This window comes from Lithobates pipiens, unplaced genomic scaffold, assembly GCF_037356315.1.
Source record: "Lithobates pipiens isolate NorthernLeopardFrog02 unplaced genomic scaffold, aLitPip1_a1.2 Scaffold_16, whole genome shotgun sequence".
NCBI classification, from domain to species: domain Eukaryota; kingdom Metazoa; phylum Chordata; class Amphibia; order Anura; family Ranidae; genus Lithobates; species Lithobates pipiens.
Window position 1 is genome coordinate 380,646,200 of NW_027507748.1, and position 26,194 is coordinate 380,672,393.

Genomic DNA, 26,194 nt, shown 5'->3' on the forward strand with positions numbered 1-26,194 from the left:
TTAAAACAGCCAGGAACATATTTAATTACAGTATAAAAAAATACATATAAAAACAATGAAAGCTTGACACCAAGACCACAATAAAAATCATGCACATATCATGCCCCATTTATAATACCAGGCAGCCTTTGTTAAAAACAGCAACACATGTAAACTAAATTGCAAGGCTTTTTCAAGTGGGAGAGTGAACTCTGCATGGATATTTGATAATACATTTACTTGCATTTTGTAATACTGAAAAATAAATGTGGTAGACTTATCTTAAGTGATGTATCCCTTTTAACAAATGGTATGACTAAGACAGAGCAAGAATCATTGACAAAAATAACTATTGCATCTGTTTATAGTGTGTACATGTTGCTTATCAAAGCTCATATGAGCTATCTATAGTAAACTGTGTTGTTTCAGTAAGTTAAGGCAAACATAAATTTATCCATAACTTATTCTGACCAGCAATGCTGGAACAAGACCAAAAGTGAACAGAGACTGTGGCTTCTATCAGTAAAAATTAAGTTAAAAACTGCACGTTGCTCAGTGGCTTTCTTGTATAAAATTCCCAGTATAAATGCATACAAATGGTTATAAAAAGTAGGAAGGCTCCTATTTTTTTCCCTCATGCCACACAATTTGAGTTTAACATGCTTCTTTAAGACCTTGGTTTCCCGGAGACATTCGAAGTGGTGATGGGCTTTTTGGGTGAGCCATCTGTGAAATAGAAAGTGAATATTTCTAAGAATTAATTTATTTATGATTTTGTATATACTGATGTACATTTTTTGTTAAAAACGTAAACAAATTTAAAATAGTTTTGACTATGCATACCTTTTAAAGAGGTATTTAAAGTGATTGTAAAACAACCATTCACTTTAAAATAGAAATGAAAGGGAAAACATTTTTGTATAGATATAAAAAATTAAAAAAAACACAATCGCTTCTTGGCCTTTTGGTTAAGATCAAGTGTAGTATCTGTTCTTATCAGTCCTTAGAGGGGAGAATGCTGGTGCCTCTTGTAGAGTGGGGGCACCAGTGAGTATCCCTTCTGAAGTAATTGGTAAGGAAGATTGATGGTGGTGGGAGGGCCTTTTTCCTCCTAGATTGAATCTGACCTTGCAAAAGGCTTGTCCCCAGTTGTAGGCAAGGCTCTCCTAAGCTGTCTAAATTCTGATGCCTCCTGGTAGATATGGGGCTGCACTGGTCTGGCCAAAGGCCGGGCTCTGAAAAAAGCCAGTGGTGTATGCGCCCCTGGAGTGGTAGTCCAGGGGTGCCCTAACTCTCACTGTGAGTTTTATTGGCACCTAGGTCACTGCACCATACACACTTTTTTCGCACCTGCCATTTTGGTAGGACTAGAGTCATTCTTCTTCCTGGTCAGAAGGCCGGCCATTGTACTGCACAATGGCACCTTGTACTCTCTCCACTTCCCTTTACACCATCTTTACAATTGTTTGTCGCATTTTGTCACTTTGTCTTTTTTTTGGTTGTTGGTGTACACGTTTTGTTTCACGATTGACTGATAGGGTGTAGGTCCTCGGGCCTGCCCTGAAAGTCTTGGGAGGGGGGTGGGCAAGGCCTTCTGGCTTGGTTCCCCTCTCTCATGGGGTCTCCCTTCGGAGGAGCCCCACATAGTACTTTAGTGGGTCTGTTTCAGCAGACCCAGAGAACAGGGTCCGTCTGGTTTCGGGCAGATGGACCAGTGAAGTACCCCAGTCTCCCTGTGGAGCCTAACGCCCCAAGGGGTCAGGGCTAGGGTCATTTCTCTTTGAGGGGGGACGATGTGTACACCCAGTGCACATTTTGTGTTTAACTTTTTTGGAGTAAAAAAAACACATATATAAAAAAACATTATATATACACCTTTTTTTTTAAAAATAAATCATCACATTCCCTCTGTTCTCAGCTGCATAAGAGCTGGGGAAGGAGAAGCAGCAGCACACTTGAGCTTGCCAGTGAATGGCTGCGCAGTGGGGGGCATTTCAGGACAAGTCTGATCATTGGAGGAGAGTACACAGAGTTCCCAGCATTGCTAGAGAACTGACTATGGTGTGCTTTCCTGCTTAGTGTGGTCGGTTTTTATTAGCAAAGCAAGAGGACTAACAGGAATACCAGGGATTTCCCATACAGAAAGCAGTACAAAGAGAACAGAATAAGTTCTCATACAAGTACATGGTACAGCAGGCACATATCAGGAATATGAAGTGTTGGGGTAGCAGAAAACACTTTCATTTATTCTTTTTGAGGTTCCCCAGGCGGGTCATGCCGTTACTGTGCTCCTATATTCACATATTATGGCTTGTTTACCTGTCAAACCAAGCCTTCCAGCACTGCAATCGATCTGGCTGGTCCCGGGCGCTTCCATCTTCTGTGCCTTCGGGCGTTTGAATGGCCAGGTCGCGATGACATCAAACTTCTACACATGCGCACGAGAGTCATATCGCGGGGCACAGATTGGGGTTGTAAATGTTCAATGAGCTATGCATGTGTAGCCGAGTGTACATCATGGCTGACAGACAGGAGGAAGCATTTATGACAGAACAGACCGATAGATGTTCTGTAATACATACCCTGCCTGTCAGCAACTTTTCAAAACACTAAGTTTACTACCACTTAAAGTTACAAACCTAAATGAAAACATATTACACTTGCCTGGAATTTTCGCCTGAGAGCTTTTGTCATTAAAGGAGTCAGTCCTGTGCCATTCTCTTTGTTATCTCTATCATATATTGGGGTTCCTCCTGGGCTCCTAAAATAAAAAAAACAAAAAAACAAAAACAAAAAGAAGGTTAGAGAATAGTGTTTCTTATGAAAATTATAGTATATGTATCAATGTACTGCCAAAAGAAAGGAATGAGATTTCTCCTTTTACTATCTCAGTACAACATAGGGGAACAAACCAGGGAATATTCGTTTGCTATGACCGATATTATTTCTACATTCAGACAATATAACACATAGGGACCAAAGTTCTGATATATGGCCCTGGCTCCCACAAACATTTGTGCTGATCATTCAGTGTTTTGGGGGGGGTTCCTCTAGTTTCTAAACTAGTGAAGTAAAGCTAGCTCTCAACATTACAAATATTCTGTTTTAGCCCTGGTTCACATTGGTAGGATTTGACATGTCAAATCAGCAGCAATTGCCGGAAATGGCACCATCCTAATCGGTGCGACGCCGCACCGATTTAAAAAAGTAGTTTATGTAGTACATTTTTGCGATTTCGGGATGCGATTTCAATGGATTTCTGAAACTGCAGTCGAAATCGGGACTGACATGCGGAAGTGAAATCGTGCGAGTTCAGCTGAACTCGCACAGCTTCATTGCCACAGCTCAGTGTGAACCTGGGCTCAACAAAAATTAATAAGTGATTTGTTAATCACAATGATCAATTTTTATTTTCATGAAGACATTTAAAGAAGATGCCATTTAGCTAGAAGAATTAGAATGAAAGTTGAGCAGGTAAATCAGGACAGTGATAAGCTTACCTCACCATATTGACTTTTCTAAGATGACGTCTCAAGTCCAGAGGGCTTTTATTTAACGCATCTCTGTATCCAGTGAAATAATACAAAAACATACTAAGTGAATACAGTGTACATCTAAATGCTAGTGTGCTTTCGATAAATATTTACAATTAAACTTCTTACTTAAAAACATGTGCTAGCCGCCTCGGTGGCACCTTAGACGCACTCTTCAGACTTACGCCTTTTAATGCGGATATGGTGATCTGTGGCACAACATCATATTTGTGTACTGCCATCTTAAAATATTGCAGTGGGACAGACATGAAATAAATATAAAAATATTAATAAATTTCAATAGGAACACACATGAACCTCTAACCAATGTAGCTTGCAATACTGTTTAAACATATTGCACACTCAAGATTGGAAGATCATTGAAGTCTATGAAATAATTGATCCTGTTGCTTCACAGAAAATTAAATTATTCCTTCACAGTCTTATGCAGCAAGAGACAGTTTGCCATCCACTGTAGTTAATGACGCATCTGACAGTCTAACTATTCTCACCATCACTATGAAATTTGGACCATCTAGAGCAGTGTTTCTCAAACTTTTTTGTCTTGCGGCACACCACAAAGATCTAAAACTGTTCACGGCATACCTGAAAAATGTAACAATTTTTGTGGTGAAGAACTTTTTTACTTTGACATATATATTTTATTTTAAATTTAATGTGAAGGAGGTGCCTGCTTTCGAGAGCAAATCAGACTGAAGCAAGGCTCCAAAGTCGAAAAACAGAAGAAACAAATACAACGGTCTCTATTATTATAATATAAGTAGAGCGATCGCGTTCTCCTGAGATTTTGCACAAGGATATCGTTACAAAAGGAACCAATGAATGACAGACTGACAGAGATTGCGTTTTTATATACGTTACTTTTTTTTTTGCAACATTAATTTACCATTACATTTTTCGATATGTTCAAGGTTTCAAAACGCTAGCAATTTTAAATATTTTTCAAATTCCCACGGCACATCTGCAAATCTCATGCGGAACAGTTTGAGAATCACTGATCTAGAGGTGCAACCATAAACATGCACTTAAAGCAGAACTAAAGTCTCTAGTTAAAAAGCCCCTTCTACAATAAAATAAACCTATCTCCCTGCTCACAGCCTTCTTAAGAATGCATGCGTTGGAATAACTGAACTCCTGTGTAAGTGCAGGAGTGATGTCATCCTGTACTGACTAATGAAGACAGCCCCAGCCTGGCACCTGGAAAAAAACTTTGTAGCTCGTAGTGTGTGGCCATTTTGAGACTTAATTAAAGAAACCTACCTTTGGTCTTTCATTATTATCTTGTGCGTTTCTTAATTTAACATTCAAAAGGTCTTTAAGTGTTATTTGAATGGGACCCTCTGGTTTTGCAGGTTCCTCCTAAAGAAGATACAATAAAAAGACTGTAAAGCTGGAAGCCACTTTTATTATATCTCTGTTGCAGCACACATTGTTTCTCAAAATACAGCCCATTTTTAAAAAACTTAGTAAAGTTGCAGATATATTATAAATCACAGAGAGATCTGAATCACATCCACATCTCCATACTTCACTCAACAACTGAAGATAAAGTTGTAAGCTGCCCTACCCTTAAATTGCTCAGCTTTGGACTGAATACTATATATAAGACTTACCACTTTTTCACTGAGCCTCTCCTCTAAAGGTGTGGACAGATATATATTATTCCCAAAAGCATTTTTTTGAGGCAGCATACAAGTTTTGGGCAAAGCTAACTTGAAGGGAGAACCACTTTCTTTGTCCTACAAGCAAGACTCATTTACTACAGACTATAGTACATTATTATGTGCCCCATGGTGTAGCTTTCAAGTTTTCCTCTTGAAAAGTATTTGAGTAGAGATAAGTGAGATGTTAAAAAAGACAAACAACCATATCTAACCTTAGGTGGTCTGTTACTTCCAGTTTTTTTCAGTATAGGCAAATGGTTCTGAAATGGTAAGGCTAAGGAAAAAGGAACTGGTGGTGGTGGGGGGGGTGGCGGAGGGGGAGGTGGAGGTGGAAGAACTGGCGGTAGTAGAGAAGGCAGAGTACATTCTTCTGCTGCTTGCACATTTGATTGCTTAATAGAGGAAGCAGTGGTTGCTTGCTGACAACTCCCGCAGATGGAATTTCCTGATAAACTTGAATTAGTTCCTTTATCCTAGAAGAAAATAAGGCAAAATTTAATTGCATCTACCTGGGGAATAACCCATTTCCCATATACATTTATTTTATAAGTAAAAGAAATAAGCTTGGTTCATGTACTTTGTTAGAAAAAAGTTTGTGATAAATGTTGGAAGCCCATTTTAATACATTCTGGAATTCAAAGTGATGGGCACACACTTATGCATTGGCTTGTTTATAGTGTGTGAGTAACCTCTCCATAAACAAAGAATGGGATTGGCTTGTGTATGTTGTGGTTGGGCTTTGTCTCCATCCATTTTGAATTACTTACTGATGCCCCAGAGAGGACATGAAGTCAGCGAGTCTTAGGGTCCTTTCACATGGGGCGGATCAGTTCTGATCCACCCCGTGGATATCCGTTTGCTCAGCGGGGATCACTCCGTTGATCCCCGCTGAGCAGGGAGATGACCGGTCCGTCTCTGCACACTGCGCAGGGACGGATCTGTCACGGCGCCGCTCTCCCCTATGGGAGATCGGATGACGACGGACCGCAGTGCCCGTCGTCACCCGATCCGATCCGCAGACGGATGGAAAAATAGCTTTTTCCTCCGTTACACTTTTTCGGATCGGAGCGGGTCGGATGTCAGCGGACATGTCACCGCTGACATCCGACGCTCCATAGACCTCTATGGAGCACCCGTTCAGGTCCGCCTGAAAAACTGACAGGCGGGCCTGAACGGGACGTCAGTGTGAAAGAGGCCTTAGAATTAAGTAATAAGGATAAAGAAGGAAGGATATGCTCATTATGGAATGAGTAAGGCCGCGTACACACGCGCGGACTGTTCGCCCAACCTTGTCCGCTGAACAGTGTTTGGGCGGACAGTCCGCTCGTGTGTGGGGCTTCAGCGGACAGTTTCAGCGGACAGTTGGCCGAACAAGGTCTTACGGAAATTCCGAAAAACTGTCCGCTGAAACAAGGTTTCAGCGGACTGTTCGCTCGTGTGTAGGCTTGTTCGGCCAACTAAGTCTCGCGCATGCTCAGAAAGGATTTCCACGTCGGAAGGTTGCATTGCAGTGTATAGGACGTCGTATTTTTCATCCCGTCGTACGTGCCGTTCACGTCATCGCGCACGGTTTCAGCAAACTGTTCGTCCGTCGTGTGTGGCCATGTCCGTCCATGCTAAGTTTGAGCGGACTGTTCGCTCAAACTGTTGGACGGACAAAGTTGGGCCAACAGTCCGCGCGTGTGTACGCGGCCTTAGGCTTCATTTTAATATGTTCACCATGAGACATAGATGAGGTACCTATACTTTGTAAGACAGTTTAAAAAAATGATTTTTGAAAACAAGTATCTTATTTAAAACAAAAAGAAATGGGTAACATATGTCTGACAACAACAGCAAATGTAGGAGGTACTTACCAGTGATAACTGCAACTTGAGAAACTCAATTTCAAGTTTGTGTAGGCGTTTTCTCAGGGTGCGTAGCTCACGTTGGCAGATTATAGGTGGAGCAATTGTATTTTTTACTAAATTAATTTGCTGGAAAGAAATACAGAAATTTAGAATATTCTTTTATTTTAAAGCTATTTAACACACAAGTTACTGAATTATAAATGCCAAAATTACTATTTTAAAGACAAATTCAACCTTATCCTTGAAATTCACTCTCTTTCATAAAAACAAATTTGAGCCCAAATCCAATAATTATACGAATGATGATAGGTGAATTCAGTGCGGAAACTTCAGTTGATGCATGTCTTGGTTGTGCTAGCAGTAGAAGCATCCATAATGTATGTTGAGAGCCAAAAACACCATAAATACTGAAGCTACACCTTAATATATTTTCTCGGTTTTGACCATAATCAGTTTGTTATCTGCAACACTGTTCTGGGCATTCACCCTAACTACTTGTCCTGGCGATCTGTTAAAGAGGATTTATCCTTTCTTTGGGGAGATTTCTGTTCACTGTCTGTTGTGGCTCTGGGACAGAAAGCTAGAAAAAAAAATGAGTTTTGAAGAATGAGGCTGTTTCTTAGAATAAACGATTGCACTCAGTATAGCCAATGTTTATCTGATCTTATTCTTTACCAAACGTTATTGAGTCTTTAGTTACTACTACGGTACTTTTTATTTTTGTTTTGTGAGACAAATACTACATAGTTACATAGTAGGTGGGGTTGAAAAAAATACACAAGTCCAACCTATGTGTGTGAATATATGTCAGTATTACATTATATATCCTTGTATGTTGTGGTCTTTCAGATGCTTATCTAATAGTTTTTTGAAACTATCAATGCTCTCCGCTGAGACCACCGCCTGTGCAAGGGAATTCCACATCTTTGCCGCTCTTACAGTAAAGAACCCTATACATAGTTTAACCACTTACAGACTGGACCATTTTGCTGGTCAAAGACCAGACCACTTTTTGCGATTCGGCACTGCGTCGCTTTAACTGACAATTGCGTGGTCGTGCGACGTGGCTCCCAAACATAATTGACGTCCTTTTTTCCCACAAATAGAGCTTTCTTTTGGTGGTATTTGATCACCCCCGCGGTTTTTATTTTTTGCGCTATAAACAAAAATAGAGCGACAATTTTGAAAAAAAAAAGCATTATTTTTTACTTTTTGTTATTATAAATATCCCCCAAAAATATATAAAAAAACATTTTTTTTTTCCCTCAGTTTAGGCCGATACATATTCTTCTACATATTTTTGGTAAAAAAAAAATCGCAATAAGCGATTATTGATTGGTTTGCGCAAAAGTTATAGCGTTTACAAAATAGGGATAGTTTTATAGCATTTTTATTAATAATTTTTTATTATTTTTTTTTTACTATCAGCGATTTTTATTGTGACTGCGACATTGTGGGGGACCCATCGGACATTTTTGACACATTTTTGGGACCATTGTCATTTATACAGTAATCACTGCTATATAAATGCAGTGATTACTGTGTAAATGACACTGGCAGTGAAGGGGTTAACCAGTGGGTGGCAGTGTATGGGGTTAAGTGTTCCTAGGGGTGTGTTACTAACTGTGGGAGGGTTGGGCTTTCATTTAGTGAACACTGATCTCTGCTCCAATCACATGGAGCAGAGATCAGCGTCACTAGTTGCTAGGCAGAATGGAGAAATGCTGTTTACACGGCATTTCCTCCATTCAGCCTTCCCATGAGACGATCGCGGGGATGCCCGCGGCGATCGAGTCCGCGGGTCCCTCGACCGGACTCACGGGAGTCCCGACCAGCACGGAAGCGCGCCGCCGCCGGCGCGCTCCCGATGGCAGGGCGGCATTGAAGATTGGACATACCTGTACGCCAATATGCCTGCCCGTGCCATTCTGTCGACGTACATCGTCGTGAACCGGTTAAGGTTAAACGTCTTTTCTTCTCATTTTAATGAGTGGCCATGTGTCTTGTTAAACTCCCTTCCGCAAAAAAAGTTTTATCCCTATTGTAGGGTAACCAGCACGGTATTTATAAACTGAAAGCATATCCCCTCTCAAGCGTCTCTTCTCCAGAGAGAATAAGTTCAGTGCTCGCAACCTTTCCTCATAACTAATATCCTCCAGACCCTTTATTAGCTTTTTTGCCCTTCTTTGTACTCGCTCCATTTCCAGTACATCCTTCCAGAGGACTTGTGCCCAGAACTGGACAGCACACTCTAGGTTTTGCCGGACTGGAGTCTTTTAGAGCGGGAGGATTATTGTTTTATCTCTGGAGTTGATCCCTTTTTTAATGCATGTCAATATTCTGTTTACTTTGGTAGCAGCAGCTTGGGATTGCATGCTATTGCTGAGCCTATCACCTACTAGGACCCCCAGGTCCTTTTCCATCCTAGATTCCTCCAGAGGTTCTCCCCCCCCCCAGTGTATAGATTGCATTCATATATTTGCCACCCAAATGCATTACTTTAAATTTTTCTACATTGAACCTCATTTGCCATGTAGTTGCCCACCCCATTAATTTGTTCATTTTTTTTTCAAGTTTTCCACATCCTGCAGAGAAGTTATTGCCCTGCTTAGCTTAGTATCATTCGCAAATACAGAGATTGAACTGTTTACTCCATCCTCCAGTTTGTTTAGGAACAAAATAAATAGGATTGGTCCCAGCATAGAATCCTGGAGGACCCCACTACCCACCCCTGACCATTCCGAGTACTCCCCATTTATCACCATCCTCTGAACTTGCCCTTGTAGCCAGTTTTCAATCCATGTACTCACCCCATGGTCCATGCCAATGGACCTTATTTTGTACAGTAAATGTTTATGGGGAACTGTGTCAAATGCTTTTGCAAAATCCAGATACACTATGTCTACGGGCCTTCCTTTATCTAGATGGCAACTCGCCTTCTCATAGAAGGTTAATAGATGGGTTTGGCAAGAACAATTCTTCATGAATCCATGATGATTACTGCTAATGATACCGTTCTCATTACTAAAATCTTGTATATAGTCTCTTATTATTCCCTCCAAGAGCTTGCATACTATTGATGTTAGGCTAACTGGTATGCAATTCCCAGGTATGCATTTTGGGCCCTTTTTAAATATTGGTGCTACATTGGCTTTTCTCCAATCAGCTGCTACCATTCCAGTCAGTAGACTGTCAGTAAAAATTAGGAACAATGGTCTGGCAATTAGTTGACAGTTTCCAAAGTATCCTCGGATGCAAGCCATCTGGTCCCACTGATTTGTTAATGTTAAGTTTCCCCAATTATAATTTTAAATTCTGTCTTCTGTTAACCATGGAGGTGCTTCCTGTGATGTGCCATAAGCCCCCCCCCCCCCGATTCCTTTGTGAAGATTGAGGAGAATAAATTCAATACCTTCGCCATCTCCCCATCCTTTGTAACCAGATGTCCTTCCTCATTCTTTATGGGGCCAATATGGTCTGTCCTTCCTTGTTTACTGTTTACATACTTAAAGAATTTCTTGGGATTTTTTTTGCTCTCCTCCGCTATGTGTCTTTTGTGTTCTATTTTAGCCTCCCCAATTGCATTCTTACATTGTTTGTTGCATTCTTTATAAAGTCTAAATGCTGATGATGATCCCTCAAACCTGTATTTTTTGAAGGCCTTCTCCTTTGCCTTTATATGCATTTTTACATTGGAGTTAAGCCATCCAGGACTTTTGTTTGCTCTTTTAAATGTATTACCCAATGGGATGCGTCTGCTAATGCCCTTATTTAATATACTCTTAAAGCAAACCCATCTCTCCTCTGTGTTCTTTGTTCCTAAGATTTTATCTCAATTCATGCCTTCTAGCAAGGTTCGTGGTTTAGGGAATTTGGCTCTTTTGAAATTCAGTGTCTTTGTATTCCACTTGTTTCCTATTTGTGCGATTTATACTGAAGCCAATTGACCTGTGATCGCTTTTCTAAATTTTCCTAAATTTCCCCATATTTCCACATCCGTGATCAGGTCTGCATTGTTGGTAATCAGTAGATCCAGTAACGCTTTATTTCTAGTTGGTGCGTCTACCATCTGAACCATGAAATTGTCCTGCAAGACATTTAGGAACTGGCGAGCCTTAGATAAATGTGTGGTTCCCTCCGCTCAATCTATGTCTGGATAATTAAAATCCCCCATTATGATAACACTTCCCATCCTTGCTGCTAATCCAGCTTGTGATAGGAGATCCATCTCCCCCTTCTCCCTCAGGTTAGGGGGCCAATAGCATACTCCCAGTATTAGTTTCCCCTTAGCTTCATCCCTTTGGAGCTCCATAAGGATTCCACCTCCTCCCTAGCTTCCTATGTCATCTCTCACATTCACTTGTACACTATTCTTGATATATAGGCATACCCCTCCCCCCTTTTTTTAACCTCTCTATCCCTCAGCGATAAAGGGTATACCCTTGAATGGCTGCCAGCCAATCATGAGTGCTGTTCAACCAGGTCACTGAAATTCCCACAAAATCCAAATCCTCCTTCTACAACAGTATCTCTAGTTCACCCATCTTGTCCACCAGGCTCCTGGCATTGGTGAACATGCCACGTAGTTTAGACCGGTCGCATACTATACTCTTATTGTGTCCTCCGAGATTGCAACTAGGACTTGTTACTATCCTTACCTTGGGTTTAAGTGCTTTAGTAAACCTACCACTAATGCCCCCAATACTACCCTCTGGAATATGTGAAGTATACCGATACTGTATATCAGTATACTTCTACTGGCTAATTAGCCACTTAGTAATTGTGGTGTATGCTGAATTAATTATACTTTTAAAATTATTATATATAGAATACAATTAATAGAACTATACAAAATAGCTTACTTCGTACATAATAAACTAGTCAGTAGAGCTCATCTTCTAGGGAATGTAAATGTTTTTCCTTCACTTCTAAAATATGTATAGGTCCCTTTTCTGTTACAGTTGTAAAGTACTTTTACTAAAATGGAAGGACATAAACTAAACCTGACACTTTGCACATTCAGTTCTCGATATTCCAAATTAGTGATGTGACAGGGTAACTTTACGTGCATGCATGTGTAAGACATGCAGGTGTTTAATTGCTTTAGCCCTGGAAGATTTTACCCCCTTCCTGACCAGAGCGCTTTTTGCGGTTCGGCACTGTGTCGCTTTAAATGACAATTGCACAAATGTGCAACGTTGCACCCAAACAAAATTGACTTACTTTTTGTCCCACAAATAGAGCTTTCTTTTGGTGGTATTTGATCACCTCTGGGTTTTTATTTTTTGCGTTATAAACAAAAAAAAAGAGCGATAATTTTGAAAAGAAACACAATATGTTTTACTTTTTGCTATAATAAATGTCCCCCAAAAATATATTTAAAAAAAAATATTTTTTTCCCTCAGTTTAGGCCGATATGTATTTTTCTACATATTTTTGGTAAAAACAAAAAACAAAAAATGCAATAAGCGTATATTAATTGGTTTGCACAAAAGTTATAGTGTCTACAAAAAGGGGATCGTTTTATGGCATTTTTATTTATTTTTTTACTATTAATGGCAACAATCCGCGATTTTTATTGGGACTGCGACATTATGGCTGACACGTCGGACAATTTTGACACATTTTTGGAACCATTGGCATTTTAACAACGATCAGTACTATAAAAATGCATTGATTACTGTAATAAATGTCACTGGCAGGGAAGGGGTTAACACTAGGGTGCGACCAAAGGGTTAATTGTGTTCCCTAGTGTGTGTTCTAACTGAGCTATTTGTAAGGGGGAAATTCTTACCAGTATCTACAAGTGTAAAAAGCATTCTTCCCACTGACCATTACACCAAATGTATCATGAGTTGTAGATATAGTAATTTTTAGCAGGGGTTCCCTGAGACCAGAAAGTTATATCAAGGGTTCCTCTGTGTTGAAAAGGTTGAGAAAGGCTGCTCTGTATGAACAGACGATCTGTCTCTTCTCCCCTCAGAGAACCGGAAACTGTGTGTTTACACACACAGATCCCTGTTCTCAGTGTGTCCGATTGATCACGGGAGCCCGGTGGTGATCGTGGGGCACTCGCATCGGCTCCGTGGGGGACCCTAGTGGCTACAGGGCAAAGCGACGTTACATAACCTAATTTCGCCCAGCCGTGCCATTCTGCTGCAGTACAACTGCGGCGGCTGGTCAGCAAGTGTTTAATACCTCTTGAAGAAACCAGAGTACTCAGAGGTCTTTCATCTTCTCTGCATAAGTCTGGTACCATCTTTGTGTAGGCATCATCCATCTACTTTCTGACTGCTTCTGGCCAATAGAGGACAATCAAGAGAATATCTGTCTGTGCAATAAACCTTTTTATCTTACTGGCTTTTTGTAAATGTGTCACATAGAACCTACTGCTTCCTCTAACTTTGTGACTTGCCAGAAACTTACAAGAGTACTATTAAATGAGGAAGTGACTCCTCCTGCCTGCAACTGACTGATTACATGATTCTCGTAGACTACACCTCTCAGGCCTAAACAGTTGCATGACTGGAGCTTAATGACTGCTTGTTAAAAATAAAATATTAGTTTTATTTATATTATACTAGTCTATTTATAAAGCAGTGAATGCGATAGTCACCAAATATTCTCTGGTGGTGAATCAACCTTAGTCATTTAACCACTTGTTGCCCGCTAACTGTAGATTTCCTGCTAGTGGGTGGCAGCTGCAGGCTCAGTGACATTCTGGTACTTGGACACAGTGGTGTGCGGTGGAGACAGTGAATCGCGGTGAGCGGCTGGGGTATCATATGATCGCTATGACCAAACAGTAATGAATGCCTTCCATTCATGACTGTTTTGCTTACTATTGTAAACATGTTATTGGCCCACAGCTATCACATGGTACCTGGGCCAATCAAAGCACCCTGTACCATGTGATTAGCTGTAGCCCATCACAGATTACAATAGTAAGCAAGCTGTCATGAATGAAAGCCATTCATAACAGCTACAACTATTGCTTATAACAGTAATCATCACTGTTATAAGCAATAATGGTGTAAAAAAAAAATCCCTGATAACCCCCACCCACCTTCACAAGAGTAGAACGGTGTTGACTGTGGTTGCACTAAACTACTCTGATGACAGGATGTAAAAAAAATAAATAATAATAAATGTAAATGCATTCATTTATTTTTTACATACTGCTACCTGTCAGTATATGTGATCACTGCACTGGTGGCAGTATAACAAGAAGAAAAAAAAATTATTTAATTTGTTTATTTTCAAACAAAATGACAAAAAATGTACAAACTTCAAAAACTTTGCCTTCACCTCTTATTAAATATCTTGAACCAGTACTTCTTAACTCCAACCCTCAAGGTGCCCCAACAGGTCATGTTTGCAGGATTTCCCTCAGATGAAATGGCTGTGGTAATTACTAAGGCAGTGAAACTGATCAAATCACCTGTGCAAAATAATGAAAAGTCTGAAAACATGGCCTGTGGAGTTGAGAAACACTGCCTTGGACTGTCTAGCTTCCAAAAAGGGGCCATTTGGTAGGGGTGGGGGGTTATTTGTACTATTCTGCCATTTTAGAGCCTCAAGAAATGAGATAAGCCTTCACTAAATCAGGATTGATCAGTTTTAATGTTGGCCTTAATTTATGAAGAAAAATTATATATTTACAAAATGTTCTAACAGAAAACTAGGAAAATGTGTCCCCCCTAATTTATGTAGTAAACAATAATAAAAAAAAAAAAAGTGGTGATCAAATATCACCAAAAGAAAGCTCTATTTGTGTGAAAAAAAATATATACATTTTATTTGCATACACTGTTGCATGACCGCACAATTGCCAGTTAAAGAAGCACAGTGCTGAATAGCAAAACATGGCTTGGTCACGAAGGGAGTAAAACCTTATGGAGGTCATGTGGTTATTCATGATCTCAAAGCATAAAACAATGACAGTAGTAAAAAAGTGGAAGGACATAGTAAAAAGGAAGGCAACATTGTCAGGACAGATATACTATACATACCTTTTTCAGACTGTAATAGCTCCACACAAATAAAGATATGAATGGGTTCATTATGGAATATACAATGGATTTCAATAGATTTCTTATATTGGGAAATCTAAACCATACAGAAGATATCAAATTCAAATACCACGACAACTTTGCATCTGTCTGTTCTGACAACCTGGAAAGCAGAAGGTATAGGCATAATTAAATCATTATGTGGATCATGACTTGCAGCAATATCCATGTGAAAAAAAAATAAAAAAATATATATTTTGTGAAACTAGATTGAATTGTGCACATTAATTTTAGAAACAAGGGTAAAAAAATTATAGGATGTTCATTCAGTAATATATTGGCAGGATTACTGGGTAACCCACTGGAATTTGTAGTGCGTCTGGTATGAACTACCAACCGGAATAAACCACCAGCCACCTTGTCCACAATGGCCTTAATAAAATTCACAGATACCCAGTATCTGTAAAACTAATATTGACAAATACATGAAAAAAGGGACAACCCTCCTGATCTGCCATATGTTAAATATTCTGTTTCTTTAAATCATAAACTGAACATTTAGTGACGTGTTGGCGGGTGTTAGAGTCCCTTTAATTGTTGTCCCTCTTGAAGTGTTTCAATGGTTGGAGATAGTGCCTCTTTATAAGGATGGGCTCCAGTGTACTTGGGGTATAGGAGCAAGACACCCCTGATCTGCAGAGATATAGAACGGAGTTTGAACTAAACTAAAGAGCCCTCTGCAGGGCTGAACTAACAAGGTGATGAGAGAGGACACTTTGGAGCAGACAGAGAAATCTTGACCCTCACCTAATGGATGCCGTGTCCTGAGCCTATGAAGGATCTCCCTTGTGTGTGAGGATAAAACCCTTTGTGAGTAACACCTATTGCTAAAGTAACTGCAACATCTGTGAAAGATGGCTTTACTGTATTGGTAGACCATTAAAGGAGGATTAAACCCAAGACCAAACATTTATTACGGTATATTGCAGCTTACCAATTCTTAGATGTGATGGCTGCATTAGTGTTCCTTTTTAGGCTTTCTTTCTTCTACTTTCATCTGGTGATCCAGTGATGGGGAAACTGTATATTTTATATTTCCTTATTATTGTTGGTTCATATTGTGAATCATTCATGAATTTCAAGGCTCCAAATCCTGGCCAAGGAGCCATATATGGTCATATATATTGTTGTACCTTACTGATGTAAAAAACGTGAAAAATGCAGGATTACCGAGTCCACTATTACCCTCAAAAGGTGATATCACTGTCCAGACAACTTTGATTGGTCATTTACTCACATACTAGCCTGTATCTACCACAGCCCAAACTGGAATAGGCTAGTCTCACACCAGAGCTTGCAACCATGTAAGCGTCTGATATGGCTGGCCATGTTTTGTAACAGCAAACGGGACTCCATGGCGGAAACAGCATCTTTAGTTAAAATGTTTGTAAACTCTCGTTAAAAAACAACAAAAAAACAAAAACAAACATGTCATATTTACCTCCTCTGTGCAGTTGGTTTTGCACAGAGCAGCCTGGATCCTCATCTTCTGGGGTGCCTCTTTGATGCCCCTGGCCCCTCCAACCTGTGGAGTGCCCCCACAGCAAGCAGGTTGCTATGGGAGCACCCATGCCTAGCTTCAACTCAGTGTTTCGATTCAGACATGGAGCTGCCAATCGGCCCAGCCCCCTCTCTTTTCCTTGACTGGCTAACTGACTTTGGCTGACTACCTTGATTGGCTAATTGACAGCTGTGGGAGCCAATGGCGCCGTTGCTGTGTCTTAGCCTATCAGTAGGGAGAGTCCCGGATGGCCAAAGTATTCGTGGACATCGCTGGATAGAGATGGGCTCAGATTAGTATTAGGAGGTGCTAGGGAGGCTGCTACGTACAGAAGGCTTTTTAGATAGAATGCATTAAGATAAAAACCTTCTCCCTTTACAAATCCATTAAAGAGTTGTAAAGGGAGATGGGTCTTACTCACTGATGGGTTTTACTTCCTCTGTCGTTCTTTGCCACTCTTCTCTGCGCTGTCCCTGCTGGTGGAAGCAGTCACCTTTTGCCCTTTCCTTTCAGGGCCATGGACTCTGGCTCTGTGACTGGTCGCAACCGCGTGACGTCACTCCCACGCGGGAGCCGTCAGTCACAGAGAGAGAGAGAGAGAGAGAGAGAGAGAGAGAGAGAGAGAGAGAGAGAGAGAGAGAGGTAACACGAGGGATTTACTCTTTGCTATGAGAAGACCAAGGTGTGCACATAAACCTGCAGTCGTGTGCTGAGGACTGGAGTTGTCCCAGGCAGATCCTGAAGTGAGCTGACACCTGAACAGCGGGACCCATGTTGCTGTATCACTGGGACTAGTGAGAGGACATTGCTGCCATTGCCCAGTTGCTGCTAGCAGAGACTGAGCACATAAGGAATGGCCATCTAACTAGTAGCATTATGACTGGGCCCCGACGCTAGCCAGCTGAAGAACTAGGACTAAAATCTGGTCACTCAGATAGCTCCTTCTCAAGAACTCTGCAGGGAGTCTTAAATTACATTTCTGACATTCATATTCTGTAGAGGGTCTGCCCTCACCATGTTATTGACAAAAAATAATACATTTTATTTTTTATTTGTATGACAATTCCAACTGCTGAACATGTGACCAGCAACAGAAGAATAGAAGCTCCTCCTGCCACTGTTTCCCTACAGACAGGCTGAAAAAGAGCAAGGTCATGTGGCAGCTGTATATTCTTTAGGAAAACTGTACTTTTTTAATAGCTACAGTGCCTTCATCCATATAGAGAAAGAGAAGGAATCATGCAAATTAAACAGTGTGTGTTTAGTATCACTTTGAAGCAGAACTACAGACTTCATACTTACCTGTCCAATGGTCCTGTGCCAGCAAGAGCTGAAATTACACACTGTAGAGCTAAGTGAAGAGAGTTCTGAGAGCAGATTGAAGAAACACACTAAAGAGGGATATGTTATGTTCATATTTGTTCTGAATTGCATGTTCCTGAATTAAATAACACATGACTACCTTTAACGTACATACTCAGGCAGTATTTAAAGTGGTTGTAACCCCAAAAAAAGGTTCTTGTTCCCTTAGGGCATGACATACAGCATAAAGCTTTTGCAGTGTCAGTTGACCCTTTCCATGTTGTACAATACCTGGTTGATCCTGCCTGTTCCCCTGTATGTACTGACCACACTACTCATGGCTGCTGAAACATGATAGCATGATCAGATTATGTGCCTCCATCATCCTGTTCTCTCCTCATCGTTTCTGCAAGTCCCCCACTCCCTCTCATTTCTGTAGTCTGTGTGTGTGAACTGTGACACCAATCCCGCCTTGAGTAATTTTATTCTCTGCAGCTACTCCAGTGCTTGTAAAGAAACATCTATTAATTTATTTGATCCTCTGCATTTGAGGCAATGTTTTTCTGTTTTAGGTCCATGTTTAGTGTAGTGTGTGTGTTTTATTAAAATTATAATGCTACATACCTTCTATGCACAGTGCTGATATGCAGTCATGTGTCTCCTTCTGCCATCTTGCATACATCAGAAGGGAATCTCAGACCCTCCCACTTTAGTCTCTTAGATCAGGAAGGAAGAAAACATGACTGCACAGCAATAAATTCTAATGATATGTGGCGCTACCCACCCTGGAGGGATTTCAAATAATTAATAAAAATTTGATAGAAAAACAAAATAAGTATATATAAAATTATCTAAAAAAAATATATACCATACATGTGCAATATTCACAAAATAATTCCTCCAATATATACCATAAAGTACAGACCTCTTCTAATAAATATCATAAAAGTGCAATAATGTTCTAATTCATATGAACACAATAAAGTGCAGAAATCTTGAAACAATGTGCAAATAATCCAAGTTGTGCACAAAAGACATAAATGTGCTGAGAACTTATTTAATGTGCAATCCGTGACACAAAAAAAAAAAAAATTCAAAAACAAATAACGGGAAGTACCCCGTATCTTCATCGCTTTTACCCGTTTTTAAATGTAAGTGGATATTTGTTTCAAATAAATATTTTATGTGATTTCCTAACACATTGGAGCCCCTTATCCCTTCTTCCTTTCACCCATTACTGGGAAATGGTAATTCTCTAATCGGAGCATTGCTGTGAAGTTTATTGGAGAGCCATAAACAGGAGTTTAATCAATCGATTGGGAGCATTTGCTACATACGCACAGCGTAACTAGGCCTGTAGGGGCCGCTAATTGAGGTGAGAGGCTGGGGGAAGCAGTGGGGTGCATCCCGGATTGCACAGATCACATCGGATGCATGGATCAGCACTTTTTGAACACTTATTGCACAAAGTTTTTTTCTTCAAACATTCTTAGGATGAACTATTGAGAAGAAGTGTTTTCTTGTTTTTTTTTTTTTTTAAACTACTGGGACTTGGTGGCTATTTCTATATATATATTTATTTCATATTTTTATTTTTTTGCTTTTGAATTTATTTAGCTGTCACTGATTTTTTGTGTCACGAATTGCACTTTAAATAAGTTCTCAACACATTTATGTCTTTTGTGCACAACTTGGACTATTTGCACATTGTTTCAAGATTTCTGCACTTTATATTTATACGAACATATGAATTAGAACATTTGCACTTTATGATATTTATTAGAAGAGGTCTGCACTTTATGGTATATACAGTGCCTTGCGAAAGTATTCGGCCCCCTTGAACTTTTCAACCTTTTGCCACATTTCAGGCTTCAAACATAAAGATATAACATTTTTATTTTTTGTGAAGAATCACCAACAAGTGGGACACAATTGTGAAGTGGAATTAAATCTATTGGATTTTTGAAACTTTTTTAACTAATAAAAAAATGAAAAGTGGGGCGTCCAAAATTATTCGGCCCCCTTGCGTTAATACTTTGTAGAGCCACCTTTTGCTGCGATTACAGCTGCAAGTCGCTTGGGGTATGTCTCTATCAGTTTTGCACATCGAGCGACTGAAATTCTTGCTCATTCTTCCTTGCAAAACAGCTGGAGCTCAGTGAGGTTGGATGGAGAGCGTTTGTGAACAGCAGTTTTCAGCTCTTTCCACAGATTCTCGATTGGATTCAGGTCTGGATTTTGACTTGGCCATTCTAACACCTGGATACGTTTATTTGTGAACCATTCCTTTGTAGATTTTGCTGTAAGTTTGGGATCATTGTCTTGTTGGAAGATAAATCTCCGTCCCAGTTTCAGGTCTTTTGCAGACTCCAACAGGTTTTCATCCAGAATGGTCCTGTATTTGGCTGCACCCATCTTCCCCTCAATTTTAACCATCTTCCCTGTCCCTGCTGAAGAAAAGCAGGCCCAAACCATGATGCTGCCATCACCATGTTTGACAGTGGGGATGGTGTGTTGAGGGTGATGAGCTGTGTTGCTTTTACACCAAACATATCGTTTTGCATTGTTGCCAAAAAGTTGGATTTTGGTTTCATCTGACCAGAGCACCTTCTTCCACATGTTTGGTGTGTCTCCCAGATGGCTTGTGGCAAACTTTAGACGAGACTTTTTATGGATATCTTTGAGAAATGGCTTTCTTCTTGCCACTCTTCCATAAAGGCCAGATTTGTGCAGTGTATGACTGATTGTTGTCCTATGGACAGACTCTCCCACCTCAGCTGTAGTTCTCTGCAGTTCATCCAGAGTGATCATGGGCCTCTTGGCTGCATCTCTGATCAGTCTTCTCCTTGTCTGAGCTGAAAGTTTAGAGGGACGGCCAGGTCTTGGTAGATTTGCAGTGGTCTTATACTCCTTCCATTTCAAAATGATCGCTTGCACAGTGCTCCTTGGGATGTTTAAAGCTTGGGAAATCTTTTTGTATCCAAATCCGGCTTTAAACTTCTCCACAACAGTATTACGGACCTGCCTGGTGTGTTCCTTGGTCTTCACGATGCTCTCTGCGCTTTCAACAGAACCCTGAGACTATCACAGAGCAGGTGCATTTATACAGACTTGATTACACACAGGTGGATTCTATTTATCACCATCAGTCATTTAGGACAACATTGGATCATTCAGAGATCCTCGCTGAACTTCTGGAGTGAGTTTGCTGCACTGAAAGTAAAGGGGCCGAATAATTTTGCACGCACCACTTTTCAGTTTTTTTATTTGCTAAAAAAGTTTAAATTATCCAATAGATTTCGTTCCACTTCACAATTGTGTCCCACTTGTTGGTGATTCTTCACAAAAAATTTAAATTTTATATCTTCATGTTTGAAGCCTGAAATGTGGCAAAAGGTTGAAAAGTTCAAGGGGGCCGAATACTTTCGCAAGGCACTGTATATATATATATATATATATATATATATATATATATATATATATATATATTTTTTTTTTTTGTTAGATATTTTAATATATACTCATTTCGTTTTTCTATATAATTTTTATAAATTATTTGAGATCCCCCCCAGGGTGGGTAGAACCACATGTCACTAGAATTTATTTTTACTTTTTCTGTGCGAGATCACTTTTGGCAGCTTCCCCTTTTTTTTATCTTAGTGAGGTTGCACGCATTAGTTACCCCCTTTGTTTATTTATGACTGCACAGCAGCAATGTGCGAAGAAGGAACTTAGCATTATAATTTTAGGAAAACACGAAAACTGTACTAAACATGGACCTAAATCAGAGAGGATCAAACTAATAGATGTGACTTTACAACCACTTTAACTCTTAGCGAATTGAGCCCTATATATTACTATTGCCAAGCATTAAGTTTGAAGCACAGGTTTTGGTAAACTTGTAAGAAGAAGCTCTGACACATCCGCTTATAATAAGGTTTGACTGTATGGCCTAATCACTATCCAGAGACAAATGACACAGTATTAACTTACTGAACTGAGTTACAGCTGGAAGCCTCACATTTCTTTGCTGTCCATCGTTTCTTCTGCTTGTATTTTCCTGGTCTTCGGCGTGCTTGCAGGAATTTTGCCATCTTCTGTATGTTTCATAATTTAAATTAAATCATTATCTTTGAGTGATTTATATGGCTCTAATGTATGCATTTATATAATACTGTATTTTACACCATAAAAGTGGCCAAAAGTTTATGCATTAATTAGGAGTTTGTCCACCATTTGAGGCTTAAACGCCCCTCAGAAATGTTATTTCCTGCTTATGTGATGGGCTTACTGATTTTCCCAGAAGTCTGCAGTAAGATACAAGTAGATTCAGGTCATATCACATCTAAAGGGATGCGGACCCAGCCACTTTCCTCATTGGAACCCTGCAAGTGCAGCAGCTGATTGTTAATTATAAAGTCACTTCAATTCACATTCACTTTGCACATGGACACAGATAAACAGCTATTTCTTCAGAATAACAAAAGTCTGCAACAAAGTTTGTTAAAATTCTTGTGTATATTGATCATCCAGAGAAGATTTGTTTTTCTCAAAAAAATGGGAGTTACTTTTTAACTACTTCTCACCTGGCCAATGTATATATACAGCCGGATGGGAGCTCTCTCCTTCTGACTGGACGTTCCTGAACGTCCTTTAGAAGGAGGGGGATCGCCCGTGCAGTAGCGCGATCCCGATGCGCTTGTGTCACCCAGACACGGCACATCTCGGATCGTCAGGAGGGCTCTGTGATTGGCCCTCCTGATCATACGACGGCCGTGTCCAATCACAGCCATCATGTGATGTAAACAAACAGCCAGTTGTTAGGCAATCAGCTCTCCTCTCCTCACATGGAAGTCGTCGATGAGGAGAGGAGAGCGGATCGCTGCAGCCGGCTGGTGATCAGTGAGTATGAGCTGTTTTTTTTACAGCTTTTTACTCACTGATCACCAACCTAGTGTAAATGACATGTAAACACACATGTCCCCAAATAATAAAAACACATGTCCCCCACATATGTCCCACTAAAATCACATGTCCCAATTATTATCTGCACACATATGTCCGTGATCACCTGCGTACATATGCCCGTGATCACAAAAACCAATTATTATACACTTAACGGAATTTTTTTTTACCAAAAACATGTAGCAGAATACATTTTGGCTTAAATTTATGACAAAATTCGATTTTTTTGGATTTCTTTTAAAATAGAAAGCAGAAAATATTGTTTTTTTTCCAAATTTCCGCTATTTTTTCACTAATATCGCAAAAAATAAAAAATGGAGTTGTGAATAAATACCACCAAAATAAAGCTCTATTTGTGCAAACAAAATGATAAAAATTTAATTTGGGTACAGCATAGCAATTGTCATTGCAAGTGCGAGAGCACTGAAAGCTGAAAAGGGAATCCAGCAGCCGGTTCCCTACTGCGCAAAGCGTACTGCGCTTTCTGAATGGTCTGGCAGCAGAAGGAGGAGGAGAGGGCCTACTGTACTTATGGTCGATTATGACTCAGTGCTTTTGTATTGTTAACATTGCTCTTTTTGCAATAAAGATTCTTATGAAACAAAAAACATCTTGTTCTCTTTGCAGTTCTTCCTTTGTGTGGAATGCCTAGTGACCCTGCCAGTCCCCTGCTTTCCTATTTAAAACTGACCATGCTAGGCATAACAGCACATCCTTGGTGAAAAACCATGAGGGTCTACAACCCCTTTAATTGAAAAAGCTGAAGTTAGAAGTTGATTGGCTACAATGCACAGCTGCACCATATTTTACACTCTCCAGTTTTAGTAAATCAACCCAAAGAGTCTGCCAGTACAGAGTAAGGATGGGCTCAGGCTTGTTCGCAGCTCCACATGCCCAAGACCACCAGGAAGCTTCAACTGCACAGCGCTAATCACAGGCAGTGAGATATTTCCTATTCTGTGCAGCTGCGGATCGGGAAATGTCGCACTCATTGTAGCCAATCAACTTCTAACTTCAGATTGTTCAATTAAAAGGGGTTGTAGACCCTTGTGGTTTTTCACCTTAATGCATTCTATGCATTAAAGTGACACTAAAAGTTATTTTTTATTTTTATTTTTAAATAACAAACATATCACACTTACCTCCACTGTCCAGCTCGTTTTGCACAGAGTGGCCCCGAACCTCGTCTTCTGGAGTCCCTCGGTTGGCTCTCTCCCGCATCAGATAACCCCCTAGGAGAAGCGCTCTCCCGGGGTGTTACCTTGCAGGCGCGCTACTGAGTCCAGCGTCCATAGATGCTGAATGCAGGACTTGGCCCCACCTCCTGGGCTATTGGATTTGATTGACAGCAGTGGGAACCAATGGCTACGCTGCTATCAACCTATCCAAAAAAACAGCTGAGAATCCCCTAGCAGAGAGACGGGGCTGGGGGCCGGTCACTGACAGGTGTTTTATCACCTTAATGTATAGGATGCATTAAGGTGAAAAAAACACGAACCTTTACAACCATTTTTAAGGTGAAAAACCTTCTGTGGTGCTGCAGCCCCCTCGAGCCCCCGTTATACTTACTGATCTCGATCTTTCTCCAGCCAGGAACAAGCACACCAGCTCTAGCTGGTGTCTTGTGTTCTGACTGGATAGATTGATAGCAGCGCAACCATTGGCTTGCGCTGCTGTCAATCAAATCCAATGATGAGGGGGGGGGCAGGGCCAAGTCCTGCATTCTGTGTGAATGGACGCAGAAGCAGAACTCGGGACCATGCCCACTTGGGTGTCCACCTTAGGAGATCCTTCTCCAATGTGGGCACGAGCCACCAGCGCTGCTGGGGGACCCCAGAGGAGGCGGATCGGGCCACTCTTTCCAAAATGAAATGCACAGTGGAGGTAAGTATGACATGTTTATTTAAAATAAAAAACAAAATGAGGGTTTACAACCCCTTTAAGTTTTTTTTCTATGCAAAGTTACACCAGATTTTGCACTCCCCAAAGCCTAAAGCTGGCCATAGATGGAATGAAAATTGGTCAGTTCAGCAGCCAGATTTTGATCCACCTATGGCTGTTCTTGCTGAAGAGAAGTCAATGTAATAATTGGCTACTTGTGAACGGGAATGCTGGAATGTCTTCCTTTTATTCAATTGGCTGTAGTGCTGATCAGCATAATCTGACAGCAGAGGCATCCTCCCCACTGTAAAAATGCAATAGTGCCCACCTTGAATGTGTAGATAGAGAAATCTAAGAATGCCTATTGTCTGATCAAAAAAAAAAAAACAGATCTAAGGTAATAATACCTGTTACAGTCCAGCTGTACAATCAACTTAGGCCCCTTTCACACTGGTGGGGTCCATCCGCTCAGTGGGCAATCTGTCTGTTGAGCAGGTGGATGACAGGTCCATGTCCACTCTGCTAATGCTGAGTGGATGCAGCACACTGTCCGTTTTAATCCGACTGACATCCAATTCACCATCTATTTTTAGCCGACAGAGAACAGATCCCCATCCGTCTGTTTTTAGCCGGAGAACAGATCCTGAACAGATCTGTCTGTTTTTCATTGACGGTCAACAGATCCCCATCCGTCTGTTTTTAGAGGACAGGATTGGATCAGATGTTGGCGGATGTCAACAGACACATGTTTATTGACATCTGCTGCTCCATAAGAGCAATGGATGATCCGATTGGATCTGATCAATCTGTCCATGTGAAAGGGGCCTTAGATCTATTAAACTACCTAAACTATGCAACTAGTTTTTATCCAATCAAGCAAGCTCTTGCACAACACAGTTGTTGGTAGATGTAAAGTAGGTTAAACAATGAGATTGTAAGGTATGTGGTGAGTGTAAAGGAGATTGTGCTAGCAGTCTGGTGTATGCCTACTACTCCCCATACAAGCAGTGCCAGTGATCGGATAGGATTAGCCTTTATATACAGCAGTATACACGTCTGATCTATGACGTGCACAGGACAGGGCAGCAGCCGGATGGACGTGCCATGTGTGCACAGATGTTCAGCTGGCCATACATTATACAATTTTCTTGTTGTGTAATAGAAGACAGAAGCCCTCACACCCACCTGGATCAGATGAATGCAGGACACTGCCTTGCTGTCCTCTTCTTCTCCTGAACAACTTCTACATTCAAAATCAAAACCAGAGGCGGCGTGCTGGCGAACTAGCCAATCAGCTGCCGCTAACACCTAAGGCGCTGGGCGGTACCCATGCGAGAGCGAATAGGCGCATAGCATTTCTCGTATTACACCCAATCGCTCCCCCCCCCGGGGTAAAACCCACTAAGCGCTCAGCGGACCAATGGGG

General features: G+C 40.7%; 1 protein-coding gene and 1 pseudogene across 1 annotated transcript; one reads left to right on the forward strand and one right to left on the reverse strand.

The window, feature by feature from the left end:
• On the reverse strand, positions 1-26,117 carry PRR11 (proline rich 11). The gene is made up of 10 exons (XM_077482219.1): positions 25,954-26,117; positions 21,916-22,019; positions 15,060-15,222; positions 7,054-7,173; positions 5,410-5,670; positions 4,794-4,892; positions 3,642-3,754; positions 3,480-3,542; positions 2,644-2,740; positions 1-705 (listed from the first exon to the last, which is right to left on the reverse strand). Exons 2-10 carry the CDS (start codon positions 22,014-22,016, stop codon positions 634-636), a joined length of 1,089 nt encoding a protein of 362 aa, XP_077338345.1. The 5' UTR covers positions 22,017-22,019; positions 25,954-26,117; the 3' UTR covers positions 1-633.
• On the forward strand, positions 928-1,039 carry LOC143986324 (U2 spliceosomal RNA; annotated as a pseudogene).
• Positions 26,118-26,194: the final 77 nt, after the last annotated feature.

Bases quoted from the DNA above. Each gene is read 5' to 3' on its own strand.
- PRR11 (XM_077482219.1), bottom strand. From the start codon at position 22,016: ATGGCAAAATTCCTGCAAGCACGCCGAAGACCAGGAAAATACAAGCAG. The intron at 5,671-7,053 runs GTAAGTACCTCC...ATTTTCTTCTAG, and splicing joins TCAAGTTGCAGTTATCACTG to GATAAAGGAACTAATTCAAG. The intron at 2,741-3,479 runs GTAAGCTTATCA...TTTTTATTTTAG, and splicing joins AGAAAAGTCAATATGGTGAG to GAGCCCAGGAGGAACCCCAA.